This window comes from Monodelphis domestica, chromosome 4 (genome assembly GCF_027887165.1).
Source record: "Monodelphis domestica isolate mMonDom1 chromosome 4, mMonDom1.pri, whole genome shotgun sequence".
Taxonomy (NCBI): domain Eukaryota; kingdom Metazoa; phylum Chordata; class Mammalia; order Didelphimorphia; family Didelphidae; genus Monodelphis; species Monodelphis domestica.
In genome coordinates, this window is record NC_077230.1 from 178,870,478 (window position 1) to 178,895,590 (window position 25,113).

General features: G+C 39.7%; 1 protein-coding gene across 5 annotated transcripts in view; it reads left to right on the forward strand.

Annotated features, from left to right (window-relative positions):
- NOSTRIN (nitric oxide synthase trafficking) overlaps window positions 1-25,113 on the forward strand; it is a 115,602-nt gene that overhangs the window by 18,928 nt on the left and 71,561 nt on the right. For 4 of the 5 annotated variants that reach the window (XM_056793977.1, XM_007494322.3, XM_056793978.1 and 1 more), the window contains exon 4: window positions 19,933-20,016. In XM_056793977.1, coding sequence (XP_056649955.1) covers window positions 19,933-20,016 — 84 coding nt within the window. Of the gene's footprint in view, window positions 1-13,874; window positions 13,907-19,932; window positions 20,017-25,113 lie in introns of all 5 variants that reach the window. The other variant, XM_007494325.2, reaches the window with a different exon arrangement.

Below are 25,113 nucleotides of genomic sequence, written 5' to 3' on the forward strand. Positions count from 1 at the left end.
CATGTAGTGATGTACAAATAGGAAGTCTTTAATAATGCTGTTGGGCATGTACTTAAAGGGGCAACTGTGAAGAAAAGTTTCATCTAATTCAGACCATTATCAATATATGACCTGCTACTATTGATTGACTGAATAAAGTGTGAGTGAAAGAATAAACCTGAGGGACTGCTTCCTGAAACACTTTGGGATTTCCTCCTTTGTCTGGTCAATGTATAGTTAGTTAGTTGTTTTTTGTTTTCCTGAAATAAAAAAAAAATCTTATTTTCAGCAAGAGTGACTGCAAAAAAGATGGTTCATTGATCCAGTGTAAACAAGTCTTTCACCATAGAAAAAACCAAAAATATAGGAATTTAAAGATTAAAGCATACGACCCCTGCCCCCCCCCCCACTTCCCTAGGAACCACACAACTCTTCCTACAAAATACCAAAGAGAAAGCAATCCCAACACCCTCCCAAAAGAAGGTCTTGAATTACAATTTATAAGTTTAGACACTTTTTCTTGTGCAAAAAAGGGACCCAGAAAATGAAAATGGACAGAACTCTGGTGTTAAGAAAATTCATTATCTGGCTATTATAATTTAACATAAAGCAAATAATCAGTGCTCTGCAAACATTTTAAGTGTGAGACATTTATTTCAACTGGTATTCTTCACTAATGTAGTGCTTGAATGGCTGCATTCAGTAGTCAATCAGAAAAGCACTGGGATGTTAAAATGTTCATCTTGGTGGATTTTACTCCCCTTTCCACTTACAAACACAGTTCCATGATCTCACTAGCCTAACAAGGAGGGGTGTGCTGAACCAACTCTGAATATAATATAACTACTGAATATAATATTCAGTATTAGGCATATTTTATTCATATTATGCTCAGTATTAGATGTATCATATTATCATATATTTGATATTATTCATATTATATTCAGTATTAGGCATGTTTTATTCATATTATATTCAGTATTAGATATATTATTCTGGTATTCAGTATATTATTTAATCATATTATATTCAGTATTAGATATTCTTTATTCATATTATATTCCATACTAGATATATTCTTTATTCATATCATATTCAGTATTAGATATTATTTATATATTCAGTATTAGATCTGATATTTATTCCTATTATATTCCATTTTAGGTAGGATTTATTCATATTATAATCAATATTAGATATGTTATTTATTCATATATTCAGTATTAAGTATATTATTTATTCATATCCTATTCAGTATTAGATGTATTAGATAATAGATTCAGTCTCAGAGTTCAAGGATGTCTAATGGCAGATTTATTCATATTTTCTATACCATAAAAGTTCCCAGGGAGGTATTGAGATGACATGCATTAATCACCTTTACTGGCTATCCAATTTCTCAGGACGTCCAAGAAAACCAGTCTAGCTCAGACCTGGGTGCAGGTGAGATCTGTGTAGCAATTATAGTTTGGATGAGCAATATTGCATTCTCTGGAGTTCTTTCCAGATACACTCAAACTCCTTGACACCTTTTGAATACCCCAGTTACATTTAGGTGAGTTAAGGATAAATACAGGGGTTGGAAGGCATCCTTTGGAGTCAGGAGGTGCACTTGTGTGTCCATCAGACATCTTACCTGTCTATCCCTCTTCCTCTGGGGGAAGGGGCCCAGCCTGCTCAGACTGCATTTACATCTTACCTCTATCTCCCCCCTTGTTATTTCAGTTCATTTCCGTATGTTCTAAGTCTCGAGAAGATTAGTGAAGCCATCTGTTCTTCGGCGCACCATTAGTGGATAATGGCATCCATCCACAGCCATTTTTGAGATTTTCAAACGCTCCCTGAGCAAGACAGAAGCAGATGTAGGCACTGGCATGACCAGGGAGTTCTCCTGTCACGCTTTACCTATATGATGAAGATGGGAGCAAAGTAATTTTAAAATCGGAAGAGCGTGACAGTTTGGGGCAATTACTTGTATCTCGTCAGTAGAAAAAGGAATGACCTAAACACAAAGGATTAATTAAAGTTCTATAGTTAAATTGCAGAGGAAAAATATTCTAGGTGTGCCTACTTTAGGCAATAATTTAATGTATGAATCGATGCGCTTCTCCTATATGCCAGGCACTGGCCTACAATCCTGACTCTCCCATGGCTCTGCAATGTCCTAGAAACCTCTTAACCCTGAAAGTTCACTCTATCCCTGGACTTCTCATAGAATTAAAGTTCCTTCTGCCCTTGTCGCCTCTCCCTCTGATTGGCTGATTCTTCTCAAAACAACCATGTTAAGGAGGATGCCCAGACCAGCCATTGCTCCTCTGAGGCTAAGGGTCCTCTCTACAACACTTCCTTCATCTTTCTCCCACTCGATAATTTTCACCTTTTTATTTTTTATTTCATCTTTTAAAAATTATTTTTATATTTATTTCACTTTCTCCTTTTAGGGACAGCTAGGTGGCAAGACTCATCTTCCTGAGTTCTAATCCAGCCTCAGACACTTAATAGCTGTGTGACCTTAGGCAAGTCACTTAACGCCTCTAACACTTAACATTTTCCTCAGTTTTCTCATCTGTAAAATGAGCTAGAGAAGGAAATGACAAACCACTCTAGTATCTCTGCCAAGAAAACCCCCAATTGGATCAATCACAAGGAATGGGACCCAAAAAAACTAAACCCCAACTTTTCCCACTAGAATGTAAGCTCCTTGAAAGCAGGAACTGCCTTTCTGTTCTTATTTGTTTTCCTAGTTCTCAACATTGCACCTGACACAAGTAAGAGCTTCTGAAATGCTTCTTGTTTGGGGGATACAAGCACAATTGTTACAGATAGTCCCGTTGGAACAGGAGACACAACAAGGATATAAACCAACATTCAAAAAACTATAAAAAGAATAAATATGAATTCGAAGTAGTTACATGCATTTCAGAAAATCCTATGAATCAAATATTTGTAAATTGAATCATTCCCAAATGACAAATGGTAATTGAAGAGCTGCCTTGTCTGAATGATCTGTAGGCAATTTCTTACCATTTAAAATTTCTGTGTTCTCCTTAGTTAAGCGATTTAATCCTCTGGTTTAAATGCACAAAACAGGCCAATATTTGAAGGATGGGGGAGGGGGATAAATCTTTTTGTAATCAAATAATTACCCCTCAAATGATCATTTTGATAAAGAAAAATGTGCATATCAGGCTCTCTTGATTTGCAAGTTAAAATCTGGTCAAGCCAGAATTTTATGGAAACTTTGCTCCCCTGAATTTGGTGATTTGGATAATAGCAACAATAATTACTCTCATGAAGTCACATCTTGTAATTCACCAAGTGTCTTTTTCACAACTACCCTGCTTAATAGAAAGTGAAAAATCTCATAATTTCTCATGTAATATAGTTGTCTTACAGATGATAATAGACACAATAAAGATAATATAAAAGACTCCCTATAAGCCACGCAACTAATAATTGGCCAAACTAGAATTTGATTTCAGTTCTGATTTTTCTCTGACCCAGATGGAGTCTGACATGATTTTGAAGAGACTTATAATTGTTTGTCCATTGAATGATTGAGCTTTGTCTATTGTAGCTGAACTGAGCTTTACCAGATGATTGGGTAGTAGAAAGACTGGGAGCTGAGAAATGTGAGTTTTCCTCCTAATTCAGGCATTCACTAGGTGTATAACCTTAAGCAAATCCTTTCACTTATCTTGGCCTTGATTTTTTAATCTAAGCAGATTAGAGGGATTTATATTTGACAATAGTAATGATAATAATGCCTGCATTTATATAACACCTTAATGTTTGCAGAGCTTTAGGAATATTCTTATTTTATCCTTACAACAACCTTGGGGGGTAGGTGCTATTATCATCTCCAATTTACAGATAGGGAAACTGAGGCAGGGAGCAGTTAAGAGATTGGTCTGTTATACAACTAGTAAATTTGACCACAGATTTTCTTGACCCCATATTCAGTACTCTATCTACTGTCCCCTAGCATCCTAGATAACTGCTTAGCTCCCTTCCAACTCTAAATCTATTAATCCTAGGATCCAAAGTGGTCATTCAGCTTTTATTTAAAACCTCCAGGGAGGCAAACTCCATTGTTAACATTTCAGTGTGAGCATTCATACCTTGGAAATTAGCAAAACCCATAAATCAAGAGCTTATATATTATTTTAATGATTGCCTAGATTTTAGAAAGTATCAATAATGCAGATTAAATTTAAAAGATTAAAATTAATATTAAATTTAAAACAAATTAAAATTTGGAAAAAAAATAAATTAAAAATTAAAAAAAATTATGCCTAGAGATGGAAGGTACTGGGTTCAAATTTGACCTCAGACATGAGAATTTACTACTAGCCTAAACCTTTTTTCTTTTTCTTGGTACTCTAAGATTGACTTTAAAGCTTAAAAGGGGAAAGTTTCATATTGAATTTGAAAATAGCCCATTCTATGACTGAATTAAGTTGCAATTCAGCCTGACTCTGACTGAACAAAACCTCGTGCTTATCTATCATAAAATAAGCTAGAATAGGGTGGGGGTGCGATCACCCTTGGCCAGAATGTGATTGCCTCTTGTCCCACGTGACTCCTGGCGTCTAGAAAACTTGCCTCTGATCTGGACTGACGTCTGAGTCGAGCAAATCAGAGAGACTCAGAAAAGGGACGTCACTAGTAGCTTAACAGGGACTTGGCGAAAGGAAGGGAGGAGCCCTCTTTTGCTCAGAATCCCAGAGAGAGGGGTTAGCTGGGCGCCCTGGTGCGACCTTAGTGCAGCCGCGGGAAACTGGCTAAGAGAGTGCCAGTGTGGGTGAGGGCTGACGAGGAGAGGAAGCTTGTGACAGGAATAGCCAGCCACAGGTGGCTAGCGCTTATTCTTTCTTTGATTCGCCTTTAAACATTTATTTAATAAATAACATGTAAATTAAGATACAGTCTCCAGAGAATTTTAATCTTAACAGACACTTTCTAGCTGTCTGACTCTGTGCAAGTCACTGAACCCCCATTGCCTAGCCCTTTCCACTCTTCTGCCATGCAATCAATACACAGTCTTGATTTGAAGTTAGAGGGAAAGGGGTTTTAAAGAAATATATGCATACATTTTCCTGTACACACACACACACACACACACACACACACACACACACACACACATCCTTGTTGAACATTTGCCAGTACCCCCTTATATTGCTCTATAAACATTGCATGAACAGGAGAGCAATAGAAAGCATCATCAGACCGGCCATCTGCAACTGGCAGCTAATAATAACAGTAATAATTGGCATTTAAAGACTTCCAAATAAATTAGGTATTCTATCCACTTCCAAAAGTGAAAATCCCCAGTGGGAATAACCATTTTGAAAGCATGGCAGTGCTTTAAGGTTTTTATAAACGTTTGTAAAGTATTTTATATCCATTATGTCATTTGAACCTCACAGCACCCCTAAATGAAGCCTTTAGCAATCCTGAGAATTTTCTGATTCTAATGTTATTCAGTTGTTTTTCAGTCTTGCTCACTCTTGGTGGCCCCATTTGAAGTTTTCATGGCAAAGATACTGGAATAGTGTGCCATTTCCTTGTCCAGCTCATTTTACAAATGAGGAACTGAGGCTAAAAGGGTTAAGGGACTTAGCCAGGATCACACATCCAGCCTCAGACTTTAGCTGGGCAAGTCACTTAATCCTTTTTGTCTTAGTTTCCTCATCTATAAAATGAGAAGAAAATGGCATTACATTATACTTGCCAAGAAAACCCCAAATGGTGTCACCAAGAGCTAGACACAATTAACAACAAGCAAAGACTCCTCCTGGCAAGGGATCAGCCCATTTATAGCCCAACCCAGGGTAGGCCATAAGAAAAGGGGTCCCTGGGAAGTGTAGAGAATGCTGGTGGATGAAGTCCCTGGGGTACTAATCCCCAAAACACACTAGTAGAAGGCCCTAACTACTTTTTCTATTGCCATGAAAGCTACATTTTCCTGACCCTACTGCCACAGAATAGTTATATTGCCAGTAGGATGAATAGTGTGGTTTTGTTCTTCAGAGCCATGCATTAGCTCTTCATCACAAACTGCCCTTATTCCAATCAAGCCATGACATTAGATGGCCTTTAATCTGAAAGGTGAGCTTCCTACTGCCCTTCTTTCTCATTTTCGATAGTGATGATGATGATGATGGTTAGCATTTTTATAGAATTTTAAGGTTTTCCAAACAGTTAACATTGATTAAGTCATTTGATCCTCAGAGCAATCTCTGAGATCTATTCATTTTGGTGTTGTTCAGTCGTTTTAGTCATGTCCGATTCTTTGTGACCACATAGGACATTTTCTTGGCAAAGATACTGGAGTCATGTGCCATTTCCTTTTCCAGCTCATTTTACAGATAAGGAAACTGAGACTGAGAGAGGTCAAGTGACTTCCTCAGGGTCATACAATAAAGTATGAGAAGCAAGATTTAAATTCAGACCTTCCAGAACTCTGTCCTCAAGCCATCAAGTAGAGCTTATTCTGAAATGACAATTTTTTTTTTGCCTTGATGTTCTGCAATTCCCCGTATTGCCTTATTTCCCCTGCCTTATTTCCCCCAATTAATAGCTTCAATTTGCCTGTTCCAGCAGAGGAAGGCAAACTTTGATCTGCCTGGAGACATACAGTCATTTTTCAAATGCCTAATAGCAAAAGGACCCCTTTGCCTTTGTAAACCCCATCAGTAATTGCATCAAAGGGATGTTCCTGGCATATGTGTCTGTGAACGTCTGGGCTCCTGCTTGCTCTCAGCCATAGTTGAAGACAGTCTCTGCTGGGGAAATCAATTGCTCTGTTGTAAGGAAATGAAGGTCAGATTTTCAAAAAGTAGTTCTTTCCTCTAGCCTTTTTTATTCTTGCAATGGAAGAGGGTCATCAACCATAGGGTTGGGCCCTGTATGATGAATTCTTTGAACCTCAAAAGCTCATGAAGGCTGCCCACTAAGGCATGATAGGATTGTGATCTTGCCCAGGTAGATGGAGTCCCCAGACTACAAACTGCAAGTACAGCTTGATAGGGAAGAGAAGAGGAACATTGCATTTGTACCACATTAATGGAGTTTAAAGAACCATAGATGCAGAGCTAGAAGGGACCTTAGAGGGTGATTTGGCCCAACCCCACTCATTTTATAGATGAGGAAACTGAGGATGAGAGATGTTAAATATCTTCCCTTAGGTCTTACAGCAAGGAAAGGCAGGAGGGAGGGAGGGAGGGAGGAAGGAAGGAAGGAAGGAAGGAAGGAAGGAAGGAAGGAAGGAAGGAAGGAAGGAAGGAAGGAAGGAAGGGAGGGAAGGAGGAAGGGAGAGAGGGAGGAAAGAAGGGAGGCAGGGATAAAGGATTTATTAAGTGTTACTTTATGGCAGGCACTGTGTTAAGAACTAGAGATATAATTACAAGCCAAAAGAAAGAATTCCCTTATCCTGAAGAAGCTTGCATTCTAAGTGGAGAAGACAACCCACAAAATGGATATGAAAAGAGAGGGTGGGGGTGAGGGTTGAAATGAAGGTAGCTGGTTCAGGTGCATAGTTTGAAGGCCATAAGCTAGAAGAGGTATAGGAGGAGAATGAAGGCAGGTCAGCCTAAGCTACTCCACAAAATGGAGACTCCAGGAGGACCTCACTAAAGAGTGAAGGCTGTGAGTAGGGAGGGTGAGGGAGCAAGATGGGTTGGGGGAAGTGTGGGTCAAGCTTTGCCAGGAAATATCCCAGGGTGAGATCATGGGGTTGGTAGAATGTTCTAGGGTGAGAGGGCCCCAGTACTGAGGAAATTCCAGGATGAGTCAGATGCAGAGGCCTGGTTTTGAAGTCCAAATATTAGGGACAGGTTTGGGATGCAGAAAATTGAAGAGGTGGGTTTAGAACCAGATTGCTCTAACTCCCAAATCTAGTGATCTTTATTCTACTCATTGCTTCAGTACCGGTTTGATATGTGGTCTTTCATTAATTTTCCATTTGTTGGCATCAGTTGTTTTTCAGGCATTTTTCAGTAGTCTTATTCTCTCTGACCCTGTTTGGAATTTTCTTGGCAAAGATGAGGGAGTGGTTTGCCATTTCCTTCTCCAGCTCATTGACAGATAAGGAGACTGAGGCAAACAGGGTTAAGTGAAGAGCCCATTACCAGTTCATTTTTATTCTTTGTTCCAATGTAGTGTTGATTTCAATCTTCCCTCTAACAAGCTGAGTCTGTCACTGTACACAAAAAGCTCATTTGAAAAGTTACTTCATTGATAACTGTTTGTCAGTGAAGATATAGCTCATTTTTGTTTTTGTTTTTGTTTTTAATGTTCAGTGCTGCATTGTGTTATTGTAGGGTGTTTGGAGTCAGATAACCTGATGCTTCTGCTTATAACCTGTGTGATCTCATCCTGGGCAAGTCACTTAACCTTGTTGGCCTCAGTTTCCTCATCTATCAAATGAGCTGGAGAGAGAAATGGCAAGCCACTCCAGTGTCTCTGTTAGTAAGGTTCCACTCTTGGTGACCCCCCCAATGGGATCACGAAGAGTCAAACCCTAATAAAACAAAAACAGAGACATTGTCCAAATCACTTAATCACTCTGTGCCTCAGTTTCATTCTTAGTAAAAGAAGGGCATTAAGCTGGATGACCTTTAATATCTAACATCCCTCCCAACTCTATGGTTTCTTTCTGAAGAAAGCATTCATGATATACGTAAGCGTGGATTTTCTGTGTAGTCTCATAAGCCTTTAAGCCCTTTCATTCCTTACTCCTAAGCCATATTTCCCCATGCAATTTTTCATTGTTCTCTGTCCATTGTCATCTTTGCAATGAAGACACCTAGCATTAAAGTATATATTGATTTAATTTGGAGGAGCTTATTGAATTCTTTGAGAAAAGTTAGCTATAAGGAAGTGCTTCCAAGGTGAGAGTTGTGAGACTTGGAAAGAGTTCTAAATGGAGTCTGTGTGATTTTATTTTTCTGAAGGTTTAAAGAAAAAGATTGACTACTGATTGAAAAGATAAACTGTACAGAGTTCTCCTTGGGGTCATGACTAGGAATTAGGGGGTGGTAAGTTGGTCCCTACTGGAGGACAGGATCAGGAATCCAACCAGACTGAACAACCAGGAATCCAACCAGGCTGAACAAAGGATGGGGTTGGGGAGACAGTGGGAATAGATCTAAACATAAGGGCAGAGAAAACAAAATTTGGTCAGTTGGGGAAGCTAGGTAGTTCAGTGGACAGAGAACCAGTCTCAGAGATGGGGGGTCCTGGGTTCAAATCTGGCCTTAGACACTCAAATCTGGACCAGGCATTTAACCCCCATTGCCTAGCCCTTATCACTCTTTTGCCTTGGAACCAATGCACAGTATTGATTCTAAGATGGAAGGTGAGGGTTTAAAAAGATTTTGGTTCATCTAGGGATAAGCATATAGAGATATGGTTCCAGAAAATACATCTGAAACTAGATCAAGCCAAGTGAGCAGGAGTGTGCTACAAGTGAGATGAGGGCACTGTACAGTCAAAGCTTAAACAGAAGCCAATTGATCAGGGCCTCCATCAAAGTTGAGGTGGCCTAGATATGTGGATAGTAATGGTCTGGGGTCTATTTGCAGGGAGATTGTGGTGTAGAGGCAGTTTAAAGCAAAAAATTCAGAAACCATGGAGCTGAGGTTTAGAGTGTGAAGTGAATTACCTGGAGCTAGGGAAGAGCAGGCAGCTAGGTGGTGAAGTGATTAGAGCTCTTGGTGGAGAGTCAAGAAGACTTGAGTTAAAACCTAGCCTCAGACACTGCCTAGCTGTGTGACCTTAGATGAGTCACTTAATACTGTTGGCCTCAGTTTCCTCATCTGTCAAATGATCTGGAGAAGGAAATGGCAAACCACTCCATTTTCTTTGCCAAGAAAAGCCCACATGAGGTTATGAGAAGTCAGTTACAACTAAAAATGACTAAACATCCAAAAGCCATCCTTACCCTCCCCACCTTTCTGGATACTGCATTTTTATAGGTCACCACTGCTGATGACAACTTATTTACTTGGAAAGAAGTTAGAAAATAGGTTAAAAGAGGAGAGACTCTAAATGAACACTCTAATGCAAATACCAACAACATGGAAATGGGTTCGAACCAAGAACACATGTGATACCCAGTGGAATCGTGCGTCGGCTATGGGAGAGGTGCTGGGAAGGGCGAGGGGGGAGGAAAAGAAAATGATCTTTGTTTCCAATGAATAATGTTTGGAAATGACCAAATAAAATAATGTTTAAAGTGGGAAAAAAAGAAGACTTCTGAGGACCTTTCCATCACTAAATATAGGATCCTATGTTGATAATGTTGTGTTTCACTGGCCAAATTACCTAACCTCTTAATTTTCAAAAATTTAAAAGAAAAAAAACGTATATCAAATAAAAAAAAAGAAAATAGATTAAAATTCAAAGCTAATATTTCCCCATTCATGATCTTGAAAGGTAGAAGTAATATTTTGCCACAGGGTACATATGATCAGGAATTTTTGCACTCAGGTTGAATGGTACCAAACATGAATAATCACTCAGTAAACCATTACTAACTTGCTCAAATGAACTCTTTATGAGTGGGGGAAGTCAAATGGGACTAGGTAACAGAAAGGAAATCACCAGGAGTAATGCCACTGGGATTAGGGAGGAGGGAGAGGAGAAGGAAGTCCGTCATCTGATAGCTTCCTCTTCTAATTAATTATTTTTTACTAAATAGGTGATAGTCTCAGTTAATATTCTACTCTTGAGAAACTACAAATGATAATATCAGCTGTCAATTCCCTGGGCTCATGCTCCTGTTCCCTTCTCTGGTTAAAATGCCCTGTGGTTACACTTCCATCCATCTATCTATGTGTAAAGGAGCTATCTTGGGAACCCAGAATTAGGTCTGGGTGTAATGGCTATGAAATATGAAGAGCTGCTTCCAAATGTGTCCTTTGTTAAGAAATAGGAAAAAGTCCCCACAAATGAGGCACTCTATACCACCTTGCTTCTGGCAATTTTAAAAACAGATTCTATTTTCTCAGATGAGCGCTGCCTTGGAAAGTGACAAACACATGATAAAAAGCTGTTGTCAAAGAACAATAAGGAGAAAACAATTTGCAGCATCTTCGTTCTTGTGCTTCTGGAGGGCATCGAGCCCCAGCTGCAGGGCTGCCCAGAAATACCAAGGTTATTACAATTGTGTTCAGCAGGAATTCCATCCAAGAGGGCATGAACTGTGCAATTTGGCCCCTGGCTTATCTACCTCCTTTTGTTTCAAATCATAAACATCCTGATTTACAGGAATCAAACGTGGACAGTTAAGTGACCAGGATTTCTCTTTCGAGATGGGTTTAACTCCTGAAGAATGTTTTGGTGAAGGCCTTTCAGAACACTGGAAGGCGAGAGAGGGCTTTTAAACAGCCTGTTAGACCGGCTATCCTGAAAGTCTATACAGAATCAGAACACCTTCCTCTCATCCATCTCTATCCTTCCCATTGTTCTTCTCTCTTGCTTTATTTTGGTTGCTGCTAAAATACAGAGTAATCTCCAGGGGGGTCAGAAATGTCCATTAGGGCCTTGAAATGCCAGTAGAGATGAGATTTGCAGCCTGCTTTGCTCAGGAGATTTGAATGTTGGATATTTAAAACCCCTTCAGGTCATCAATAAATTGAGGCAGAAGGAAAAGGTGATAAATCTTTCCTTATTCTAGCCACACTAACGCAGGCTTCTAGCCTGCCAGAAAAAGGTAGGTTAGTGGCCTGTGACCACATGATGCCCTCTGCTGTGTGGCATCCTGATGCAATGCTGCACTTGGAAATAGGAAGACCTAGATGCAAATCCCCCTTAAGACACTTATTGGCTGTAGGTCAATAAGTCATTCACTTAACCCAATTCAGCTTTAGTTTGTTTATCTAGTAAAAAGGACTCCTACTATGACGACTACTACCACTAGTAGTACTATTGCTACTACCACTCCACTACTATTGTTGTTGCTGCTGCTGCTGCTGCTGCTGCTACTATTACTACTGCTGCTGCTACTGTTGCTACTACTACTAATGCTACTGCTACTATTACTACTACTACTGCTACTACTACTGCCACTACTGCTACTACTACAACTATTACCTCATAGGATTGTTGTGAGACACAAATGAACCTATATATATATATATACATATATATATATGTATTATATATACAATTTCTTTTTGAGAGCTGAAGCCGCAGTCTCCCAAAGTGCAGGGCCCTTCTGACTCGGTGGAGCCATCAGGCAAATAAGAGATGAGAGACAACACTGAGTGCTCAAACTTGTGCTTAGGTGTCATTCAGCCATTCTGCCATAGCATGAGAGTTCATTTATTTTATAGCTTTTGTGAGTACATGCTTTTCTGGAACACAATCATTTTTCAACATACATGATCTTTTACAGATAATTGGATACATCACACATTAACAAATCACTTAATCAACATTCTGTGATCATTCACTATGTTGCTACAACAGAAAGGTTTGTGATGGAGATAAATGACTTGGACAGGGTGATCTGGAGGTGGGATGACCAACTAGGAGAATCATTGTTGCTTTTTATCAGATTTCATAATCAATCACAATTACTTAGATGGGTAGCAAAACAGTTCATAGCTAGGTACAGGATTAGAGGATAATTTAAGACAAACCAGAACCAGGAATTTCCTCAATTTCCAAATTATATTTTTCTTGTGTTTAATTAAGGTACCTTGGTGATGTTGCCTAGTTAGTGTAAACTTATCAAACGAGTGAAGTGTGCCAGTAACTCGTGTTTCTAGAGGAGTAATTGATTAAGGTTTATGTGTTTGGCTAACAGTAGGTGTGGGGCCTCTGAGTGTACCTCTGCTTAGAGGGAAAAGGGAGGGGTAATGGGTGATGATCTTTGGGTTTTAATTCTGTGAATGTAATCTTTTTAGGGTAATAATCTGGGGGGATTAAAGTGGGGCATATGTGTGTTAACCCTGTAAGTATTTGCTCTTATGTTATTTCTCCTACACTGGGAAGAGAATGATAATCATAACAATTCCATTAGTAAGGGAAGTTAGAGGGAGAAGACACACAGAGGGGGTTCAGTGGATGCCTCATCTTTTCTGAAGGCTGCTCTATAGTCTCCATTATCCCAGACCTGTGACTCTGTCAGACAGTGGAGCTTTGATGGCTCTCCATAGATATAGATATAGATATGGATATGGATATGGATATAGATATAGATAGATAGATAGATAGATAGATAGATAGATAGATAGAGATAGATAGATAGATAGATGATATTAAGAAACATGATACATGGATAAAAAGGTTGAATAGAAAAAAGAATGAAAGAAAGAAAGGAAGGAAGGAGGCAACAAAGGAAGGAGAGGGGAGGAAAGTAATGTATTTTTGTTAATATTTTAGCTTATTTTTTAGCATTCTTTTCCTTTTAAATTTTGAGGTTTAAATTCTCTCCATCCCCCCAACCCATTGAGAATACAACCAATATATTATAAAGTATACATGTGAAATTGGGCAAAACATATTTCCATATTAGCCATTTTCAAAAAAGAAAGATAAAGTGAGAAAATTATGCTTCAATTTGCACTTAGAGTTTATCAGTTCTTTTTTCTCTGGACATGGGTACCATTTTTTCAGCAGGAGTCTTTCAGGGAATTGGAAGAGGAAAAAAAGGGATCGATACCACGAGAGATAGAAGTGAAGCAAGAAAGTGAAGTAGAAGCAGGACTGAACAAGAGTAGGAAAAAGGTGACATATCAAAACTGAGACATCCAGAGGTGGCCTCCTGAATGCCAGCTGGGACAAGATAGAGGGGTGATGGGGCCAGCAGGGCTGGAGTGAGGGAAAGTGTTATGGGTTAACTGAGCATCCTCAGGTTTCATCTCTTGCCTTCTTTGCAGGCGGCAGCTTTTGTGGTTCTGACTACTAAGAGGTGAGATTCAAAGCTGTGTCCATTTGAAAAAGAACTTTTAATCTACATCCCCAGAAATCCTCAGTCCCCAAATCCCTGTGCACACAAAATCTGTGCAGGCAGGACATGAAGGAAGCATCATCAACAAGTCAGAAAAGAGCCTAAGCAAAAATTTGGCTGGAGAGCTGTTTGACTAAAGCCCCTCAGGAGCAGGCTGGCATAGAGCTAGGGTAGGAGGAGCAGGGAGGTGGGAGATAAGCACCAGACAACTGCTAATTGAACTATGATACAGACTCCTATGTTTTTAAGGTTTAAAGGTATTTAAAGGTGAGGCTTCTTATAAAAAAATGTTAAAATCTTATCGCCTGTCTTAGAATCAGTACTAAGTATTGGTTCCAAGACAGAAGAGGGGCAAGGGCTAGGCATTTGGGATTATGTGACTTGTCCAGGGTCACACAGCTAGGAAGTGTCTGAGGTCAGATTTAAACCCAGGACGTCCTGACTCTAGACTTGGCACTCTATCTACTGTGCTGCCTAGATGCCCCAAAGATGAGGCTTCTTAGTGGAAGATCAGCAATATTGTAATTTAATCTCTTCAATCTATTTTTCTGCTTTTGTAAGAAGTCAGCAAGGGGGTCAGTTGGTGGATAGAGAGCCAAACCTGGAAACAGGAGGTCCTGGGTTTAAGTCTGGCCTCAGACACTTCCTAGCCGTGTGATACTGGACAAGTCATTTAACCCAAATTGCCTACCCTTACTGCTTTTCTGCCTTGAAAATGATAGTATTGATTCTAGGTTGGAAGATAAGGGTTAAAACAACAACAACAACAAAGAAATCAACAAGGGACCCTGGTGCTGAGTACCAAAGATTCCAGTGAAAGTGACTATCTGGCTCAAAGGAGGCTTAGCCCCCAGTCACTGGGCTGCTGAGAGATGAAGGGGCCTTGAAGTCAAACCTTCCCATTAGCAGAAAAGCAGACCTTAAGGTGTTCTCTCTTCCTTTGTCTTGGATGGAGCCCGCCTCCAGGAAGTCTTGTTCCCTTCAGCAACTGCTTGACAAGAGCATCCTATAATCATAGCAAGTGATCAGGAGGTCTGCCCTATGGCCAATCCATCTTTCCTGGGAGGAACCTTCAGCTGTTGTTTTGAGTAACCTTGCAAAAGATAGGGGGCAGCTAAGTGGCACAGTGGGAGCCACCGTGTCAGGAGGACCTGAGTTCAAAACTGGCCTCTGAAACTTACTAGCGGTGTGACCCTGAACAAGTCTTTTACTCCCTTTGGCCTCGGTTTCCTCATCTATAAAATAAGCTGAAGAAGGAAATGGGAAACCACTAGTATCTTTGCCAAGAAAACCCCAATTGGGGTCACAAAAAGTCAGACTCGACTGAAACTACTGAACAAGAAACAGGGCGGATTGATTTTTGAGTCTGGATGATCTTCATGGTCAGTGGCAGTCCAAAAGCCTTCAATCCTTGGATCCTATGACAAGTCATCAAAGTTGGGGGACCCCCTAAGGAGGGAGCATAGATGGCGAGAAAAGCCTTTACTCTGGAAACAGATGGTCTGGGTTCAAAGCTTGCCTCTATGCTTACGGCCTGTGTGACCCAGGGCATACCTTAGCCTCAGTTTTCTCATCAGTTAGATGAAGAAGTTGAATTAGACAACCTGTGCAGTCTCTTCCAGCTCTAGCTTGATGATCTGCCTAAATAGTTTTATCACTTCAAGTATCTGAGGGAGCAGATTTATAACTAGAACCAGAAGGATCACAAGAAGAATCCACAAGAGACAGCTGGCTGGGGGGCAAAGGGTTGAAATTATCGAGCCTCAGACACTTACTGGCTGCATGACACTGGCTAAGTCATTTAACCTTTGTCTGCTTTAGTTGCCTTAACTATGAAATGGGGATAATAATAGCATCTACCTCTTTAACGTTGTTGTGAAGATCAAATGAGGTAATAATTGTAAAGCACCGTGCTTAGCACTAATTAGGCACCATGTAAATGTTCATTCCTTTCCCTTCCAAAAAGAGATCTGGTGTTTTCTCCTGGATTTGAGAGTGTTGATGTTTCTGCCAGTTTTCTCCCTCAATCCTCTGACACTCATATTTCTCAAAGTGAGCCTGTTGCTGATTCAGAAAGCCCTACTTAAAAATTTGCTTAAAGTGTTATTCTTAAATTCATTGCCTTAAAAGCACAATGGAGAGAGTACCAAGTCTGGAGTCAGGAAGACCTGAGTTCAAATCTAGCCTCAGGTACTGCTTAGTTGTGGGACCCTGGATAAGTCACTTAAACCTTTTTGCCTCAGTTTCCTCATCTGCAAAATGAGCTGGAAAAGGAGATAGCAAATCATTCTAGGATCTTTGCCAAGAAAATCCCAGATGGGGTCAGGAAGAGTCAGACAGGACTGAAAGGACTGAACAACACCTTAGTTTGAAGCTTTTGCTGCAATTGGTTAATAGCCCACCAGTTACAGATAGATAGATAGATAGATAGGTTTCTGCATCTTAGTCTTCACATATGTCATCCACTGGTCTTTTTCTTACCAAAAGCAGTCAACGTAACTAAAAGCACAAATAACTTGGCTATGAGCAAATGCTGACAAGTTAAGAAGGAGACATTTGCTTTTAATCCGAGTCCTGATCAGAAGTCCAGACTATTTTCTATTGTGAAAAATTATCTTTAGCTACTTTTTGTAGAAATTTTTAGTTATTGACAATTTCTGGAGGTTCTGAGGGTGTGCTCTAAATGTAAGGAAGAACAAAATATCACAAATATAATATCAAAAAATAGATTCTAATGCTTGAAAATAAAGCATGAAACCAAAACCTTTCTAGCTCATATTAAAATGGAAAATGCCAAGCAATTGTACTTAATTTCCTGTGTGTTGTGTATGTTCAGTAAAAAGTGAGAAGATGAATAATAATATTCCCTAATTTCATCTGCTGATGTCTCGGTGAAAAGGGCAGCTACCTCATAATAAAATTAGTTTAATAGTATGGTGTTCTGAACTGCACAGAATTATGAAAGAGTTGGCCTTAGGAGAGCATGCCCTAAGCTCCCTGTGGGGTTCTGCCCAGGCTACAAAGTAATGGAAACTGTGATTGCCAGCCTTGGCTTTATTATCTCTGTGGTTTTCCATTATTAGGTTCTTCTTTGGCTAATTGAATCACAATATGTCACGTTATTGCCTCCAGTTATAATTCTGAGCTAATCCGATTAGTTTAGGTGCTCTAGACTGACTACTTGGAAATTTGTTTCTGACTTGAGTGAAAGTCTCATTTGTAGAACAGGAAGATGTCTATCAGATTCTTCATCTCTGTTTTACAGGGAAAGGGCCTGGTTCTGTGATTTCCCTTATATATGGAACTCCCTGTAAAAAACAAACAAACAAAACTCTCTACTAATACAGGGTGACATTTTTCCTGCAATTTATAGTCTTAGAAAATTGCCTATCTTGTTGTAGTGGCAAAGAATTGGATATTATGAAGATGCTCATCAACTGGGGAATGGCTGAACAAATTGTGGTGCATGTTAGTGATAGAATATTATTGTGCTATAAGAAAAAAATAAACAACATGATTTCAGAAAAAAACTGGAAAAATCTGCAGGAACTGATGCGGAGTGACTTAAGCAGAACCAGAACATTGTACACATTAAACAATATTGGAAGATGATCATCTGTGAAAACATGGCTGATCTCAGCAATGAAATGGATCTGGGACAATCCTGAAAAACTTAGGATGGGGAAAACTATCCACCTCCACAGAAAGAGCTATTGGAGTTGTCATTCACATCAGTGTATTTATGGTTTGATTTGGGGGGTTTGGTTATTATATATGAGTGTGCTTTTATGACAATGACCAATATGGAAGTGTGTTTTACATAACAATAAAAATTAAAAATTTTTTAATTATCTAGAGTGATAAGAAGTTAAGTGATTTACCTAGGATCAGACAGACAGTACACATCAGAGATGAGACAAACCAAAGTATTCTTGGCTTTGAGGTCAGCTCTTTATCCACTTAGAGACAAAGCACAGTGGAGAGAGTACCAGGCCTGTGTAAGGGGTAAAAATAGGAGTTATTGACTGAATATATTATACTAGTGATCTCCAGGGATTAATTCAATCCCAATAAAATATTCAAGTCAGTTTGGGATTTTTATGGTGGTTTAATTATAATAGAGGGAAGAAATTAAGAAGAGAGAGAGAGAGAGGAAAGAGAATTTAAACTGCTCCAGCCCAGCCCGAGCCAGGCAGGAGTTCAGAGGCCTTAGCCAAGGGGCCTTCTCAACTTAGCTCAGCTACCAGTCATGAGCCCTCCTCCTAGTTGAGGGGTGTCTTAGGAGGATAGCATTTTAGGAGGTAAAGGAAAAAGGAATAAGCCTAAACACTCACCGAGCATGCTAAGAGCTTCTCCCAGCCACCTCACCAGCAAGCCACAAACGCCAAACTGCCAAGACACCAAGCATGTTGCTGCAAACTCCCAACTACGGAAAAAATCCCACATCTCTGAGAGACAGTGAGAGCAACTGGGGAGCGAGCACCCTGGGGAGAGGAAGTAACACAAAGTATATAGACCATTCTTTACATCACTTCCAGTGTCTCACATGTACCAATGGTAGCTTAAGATGGACTTAGGATAGCCTAGGGGGCCTGTCAATTGTTTCTTATTTGTCACTTGCTAGCAAATGTTGGTTATAGGCCATCCTACTCACAGTTAATCCTTAAGTGGGGGTGTATACATTCCTGGTTGCTAGAATTTCTAAAGACTAAGTAAAATGGAGAAAATCTAAAATTCACACCTGGAGTCAGAAGAATCATCTTCCTAAGTTTAAATATCCTTTAGACAGCTCCTAACTGTGTGACATTGGTCAAGTCACTTAACCCTATTTGCCTTAGTTGCTTCATCAGTAAGATGATCTAGAGAAGCAAATGGCAAACCACTCTGGCATTTTTGCCAAGAAAACCTCAAATGGAGTCACAAAAAGTTGAACATGATTGAAAATGACTGAACAACAAAATTAGTCCCTTTGAGCCTATGGGATGAAGATCCTTAACTGTGAGGGTTTTGCATTTCCTTTGAGCTACTACAATTCTGCTTTGCTCAAACTGGAAGCAATGGGAAGAAGGTTCAAATTGGTGGATTTGGCCTTGGTATGTAGAAAACATTCTTAATTATGAGAGCTATTCCAAAATGGAATGGATGGCTTTGGGAGGAGGTGAAGATATCATTGGAGTTCTTTACACTCTATGATCTTTAGAGTCTATGACCAATTGTTGTTTGGCTATAGGGTAGATGATTATTTGATCATGTATGGATTTGACTAGATCAAGAGTTCTTGGCATCCAGGGATTTGTGGATATGGATTTCAGGGTGTCTTGAATTTTAAAATTACATCTTTATTTCCACTACCTTTAAAAAAAAATTTTAACTCTTACTTTTTGTCCTATTAACAACTCTAGGACAAAAGGACAAGAGTTAGGCAAATGAGTAAGTGATTTGCCTAGAGTCACATACCTAGGAAATGTCTGAGACCAGATTTGAGCCCAAATCCACCTAACTCCAAACTTGGCTCTATTCATTGTGCCATCTAGTTGTCCCTTCACTAACTTTTTTTAAAACCCTTCCCTTCTATCTTAGAGTTGATACTAAGTATTGGTTCCAAGATAGAAGAGTGATAAGGATGAGGCAAATGGGGTGACTTGCCCAGGAAGTATCTGAGGTCAAATTTGAATCCACAACCTCCCCTCTCCAGGACTGTCCCTCCCTCCATTGGGTTACCTGGTTGCCGCCTTCTACTAGTCCTTCAATGTGCATAGGAACTGGCACATAATAAGTCCTCAGTAAATGTTTCTTCTTCATATTATTAATTATTTTAAAATGTTATCCTGAAAAGGAGTCCATAGGCTTCACCAGAGTGCCAAAGGGGTACATGATACAAAATTACGGTTAAGAACCCCGTGACTAGATGATTACCAAAGTGCTGTGTTTCATCTTGATTTATGGTTATGTCCTTTGCTTTGAACATCTTGTCATTCTGTTGACAGGGCTAACCTAGAGATTAGTTATGCCAAAGGCCTTCAGAAACTGGCAAGCAAGCTCACCAAAGCACTACAAAGCACCAAGAAGAAGTAAGTACTGGGCGGGGGGTGGGGAAAGGGAGAGATCACTCTTTAAGAGTAATAATAATAATGATAGTAATCAAGCACATGTCTTCTTTCTCATTATCAGTAGGATAGAAATTAATATTTAATATATGGTAGGACTGGGCAAGGGGTCAAGAAGGAAGTACTTTTCCTCTCTTTTGTTTTTAAGGGGATCATTAAGATTCCAGTGAGTGTATACTTGGAGGTAATCTTCTAATTAAGCTTTTGGCACGTAGAAATGACAATGAATAGGGACTTGAGTCCAATCACAAATCACAGCTGTTATAACTGGAAAGAAGAAGTCTTCCAGGATTCTCAAAGCCCCAAGGCACTGGGCAGTTATGGTACCCGCAGCTCTCACAGGAAGCAAATATTTTCTATTTTTTCTATATATTTTTGCATTGTCTAAAGTCAAGAAGACCTTCTGGATGGTTCAGTCCATCCATTCATTCATTCAACAAACAGCAATTCAATTTCTGGAGGGGAAAAGCTGTTTTTGTTTTTTGTCTTTGTATCCTAAAACAGTGCCTAGTACATACTAAGCACTTAATACATGCCTATTGAGTATTTCCTGAGTTGATTAAACACCTACTGGGTGTAGAATACAGTGCTAAATGCTGGTAAAGACAGAGAATTAGATAATAATAACTAACATTTACATAGTACCTACTATGTGCCAGGTACTATGCTAAGCACTTTACAAATAGCTGTTTCTTATAAAACCATGGTTACAAATGAAACTAAGGCAAAGAGAGGTCAAGTGACTTACCCAATGTCACACAACCATAAGTGTCAGAGGCTCCATTTAAACACAAATTTTCCTGATTCCATGTTGAGCACTCTAACTACTACTATCAAGATGCCTTAGAAAAGGCATAATCTCTTGTCAATGTATATACAAATAGTTAAGACACAAATGTAGATCATTTTTCTAAAGCCCTTGCTTTCTGACTTGGTAACAGTTCTAATACAGAAGAGCAGGAATTGGCAAATGGAGTTAAATGACTTGCCCAGGATCACAGAGCTAAGAAGTATCTGAGGCCAGATTCAAACCCAGGACCTCCCTTCTCCAGATCTGGTGCTCTATTCACTAAGCATCAGAGAGATATAAAATCAAGTGTTACATTAAGTCTGAGATAGGCATTGCAATCAATTAGTTGGTTACAAAGAAGGCTTCATGAAGAAAGTGGCATTTTTTTGAATGGGGAGAAATTAGCAGATAAAGAAGAGGAGGAAGGAAATTCTAGGGATGGGATAGTGTTATTCTATCACTAACAGACAATGATTTAAAGAGAAAAGACATTGTATGAGCAAAGATGTAGAAGTAGGAGAACGTAGGTAGTACTTGGGGTACATGGATAGCTCAGTTTAGTTATTACATAAAGGGAAAGAGAGAAAGAAGGCAACAGAGGGAGGGAAGAGGGGAGGGAAAGAGCAAGAGATAGGGAGAGAGGAAGAATGGAAGGAAGGGAGGGAGGGAGGGAGGAAGGAAGGAAGGAAAGAAGGAAGGAAGGAAGGAAAGAAGGAAGGAAGGAAGGAAGGAAGGAAGGAAGGAAGGAAGGAAGGAAGGAAGGAAGGAAGGAAGGAAGGAAGGAAGGAAGGAAGGAAGGAAGGAAGGAAGGAAGGAAGGAAGGAAAGGAAGAATAGGAAGGAAAGGAAGGAAGGAAAGGAATGAGGGAGGGAGGGAGGGAGGAAGAAAGAAAAAAGAAGAAAGGAAGAAAGAAAAAGAAAGGAAGGAAGGAAGAGAGAAATTATCTAGTACCTGCTATGTCCTAAGTTTCATGTTAGGTAGTGAAAATACACACACACACACACACACACACACACACACACACACACACACAGAACATAATAGATGTTTGATTGTTTGATTTTACATACACACACACATATATATATATACATACATATATATATATATATAATCAACAACAAATATGGAATCGTGGAAAACAATGGCCAAAGAATGGAGTTGGGGTCTGGGAGCATCACTGGGATGATGAGTAGAGCCACAGAACACTTGATTTCACATCCTTTCTAAAAACAGTGCTAATATTGGTTTTATTACTGTTTACAGAGCAAACTATGGAAAGTGAGCCAGAGAGGGGGGGGGGGGTAAATATATTATTTCCAGACAATTTGCAAGATATCTGGGCAGATGGGTAGAGAGAATGTGAAACACAATTTGAGCCACCTAAATTCAGTTGTTTAGGTTCATGGAATAAAGTAATTAGGCAAAATTAAAAAAGTATCCTGGGAGAAGGTAGATGGCTCAGTAGATAGAAAGCCAATTACAAAAATGGGGGGTCTCAGGTTCAAATCTGGCTTCAGATATTTCCTAGTTTTGTGATCTTGGGCAAGACACTTAACTCACCCAGCCCTTACCACCCTCCTGCTTTGTAACAGACACCTAGTATCAATTCTAAGACAGAAGGTAAGGGTTTAAACAGTAAAAGTATCATGGCCCTGGATTAAGGATTCATATGCCAAAAGAACAAGCCTGACATTTCTCAGGGATCCAGAAGGAATTATTTTTTGAGCACATAAGTATCATGATGAGGCATCTGCATGAGAAAGACTACTTTGACAGTATTATGAAGGAAAGATTGGAAGGGGGGTAAAAACAGAGGCAGGAAGACTGTTCCAAAACATTTATTATAGAGGCAGCTGGGTATCTCAGTGGATTGAGTCAGGAGGACTTGGGTTCAAATATGACCTCAGACATTTTTCAGCTGTGTGACCCTGGGCAAGTCACTTAACCCACATTGCCTAGCCCTTACCACTCTTCTGCCTTAGAACCAATACACAGTATTGATTCTGAGATGGAAGTTCAGGGTTTTAATTAAAAAAAAAAAAACTTTTATGATATTTCAGGCAGATGAAGGCCTAGAATAGAGTGATAGCAGCAGACAAATCAAGGAAAGGACAGTTGTGAAAAGTGCTAAATAATTAAAATGAGCAAGACTTGGTCATTGATTGGGTCTGAGGGGGAACAGAGAAGGATCAAAGATCACACTGAACTTTCAGACGTGGAAATGTTTGAATCTATAGCCAGAAATGACAAAAGCTGCACTAGAAGTAGGTTTAGGAGAAAAGATCATAATCTCAGCTTTGATCATATGGAATTTGAGATGATGGTAAAGATGGCTGTAAAGGGCAGCCTGTCAACAAGCATCTATTGCTTGCCATATGGTGGACACGGGGGCATTGGAGATCTGGGTCCAGAGTTCCTAAAGAAGATCAGAGCTGAAGAGCAAGAATTGGGAATTCTATATAAGCAGTAGACAATTTATGGTATTATCTATCTATGTGTTGTATTAGTTGCATTAATTGTATTGGGTTATTATATGATCTATGTATTGAGTTGTTGTATTATATGATCCAAGTTCTGGAAAAGACAGAAAAAAGAGTTTCGGTGGTTGTGGGCTTCGCCTGATCCAGGAGAAGCCATGCCTTTTCAGCTGGACAGGAGGTGATGGTGCTGACCTGCTTTCAAGGGTAGAGACGAGAGCTGAGAGCCACGCAAGGGAGAAAATGTCTGTGATGCCCACCTTCCCACTCCTTCAAAATTCAGGGTGGGTTATGGCCAAGGAGTCTGCAGAACACCGAAATTGAATGGGCTAAACAAGAATGGGGAGACTAGTCACCAGAATAGAGGTCTCTGGCTGGTAAATATTCAATCAGGAAATTAAAATTCGGTGAGTCTTGGCAGGTTTGCCCATGTTTCCACCCGATTCCTCCAGACATCAGTCTTTCTATGCTGGAATATTGCATTCTCCCCTTCACTTCCCAGACATGCAGAGATGGTCTTGGGCGGTCAAGCCTCTTTCTGAGTTAGCTCCTAGTTATGTAGAAGGTGCATAGAAAATATTGGTACAAGTGGGAGCAGCTAGTTGGCACGGAGTGGGGACCAAGAGTCAGGAAGATCCTTTCCCAAGTTCAGATCCAACCTTAGACACTATCTTTGTGACCCTGGGGAAGTCACTTAACCCAGTTTGCCTCCATTTCTTCATCTGTAAAATGAGTAGCAGAAGGAAATGCCAAACAATTCTAATTAATATCTCTGCCATGAAAGCCCGAAATGAGATGATGAAGAGTCAGACATGACTGAAATGATTGAATAACATAAAAAATGATGCTTTTAAGTATGAACAAAAAAGACTCACACAAAACCAATATCACACTGATTCCGTCTTCAAAATATCTCTTGCATTCATCCACTCATCTCTATTCTCATTATAATCAACCAAATTCATTCCTTTCTGGACACCTGCATAGACTAGTGTAGGAGCTTTAAAACAGGTCCTCCTGCCTACACTGTCCTCTCCATAATCCATCCTTCATACAATTGCAAGAACATTCTGCCTCATCTCTAAATCTGCTTGTGTCTCCTTCCTAGCTGCTGAAAACTCCTCACTTGCCTTCAGATTAATGCTTAAACTCCTTAGACAGACAATCCCCCCATAATATGATGAATCCCTACCTCTACAACTCCCTTCTCTACGTTCTTTGCTCCAGCCAAAATGGGTTATGCACCATCACTAGAGTAGCCCTTCTGTTGATCCTTATGTTTGAAATGTCTTCTACCCTGCCTTCCAACTCTCATATTTAACTGTCCAATTTCTATTCATCCCTCCATCATCCTGGCTCAAAGCCACCTTCTACCCTTGTCAAGAATGATCCAAGGAGGCATGTGAGACAGCCAAATGGCATAGTGGATAGGATGCTAGACCTGGAGTCAGGAGGTCTTGGGTTTGAGTCTGGCCTCATATTTCCTAGCTATGTGACCCTGGGCAAGTCACTAAACCCTGTTTGCCTAGCTCTCACCTTTTCATCTTAGAGTTGTTACTAAAACAGAAAGTAAAGGTTTAAAAAAATGATCTGAAGGTCATTACTACTCATTGTGCATATGTATGAATGTGTGTATCATAATTCTATGTTGTAATTATTTCTGTAGGTGTTATTTCCCTCTACAGGAATATAAATTTCATGAGTGAAAGTGAATTTCGTGTGTTAATCTTTGTATCTCTCCCAGGGCTTAATGTATATAGCAGAAGCTTTATAAATATGCATGCATATGTA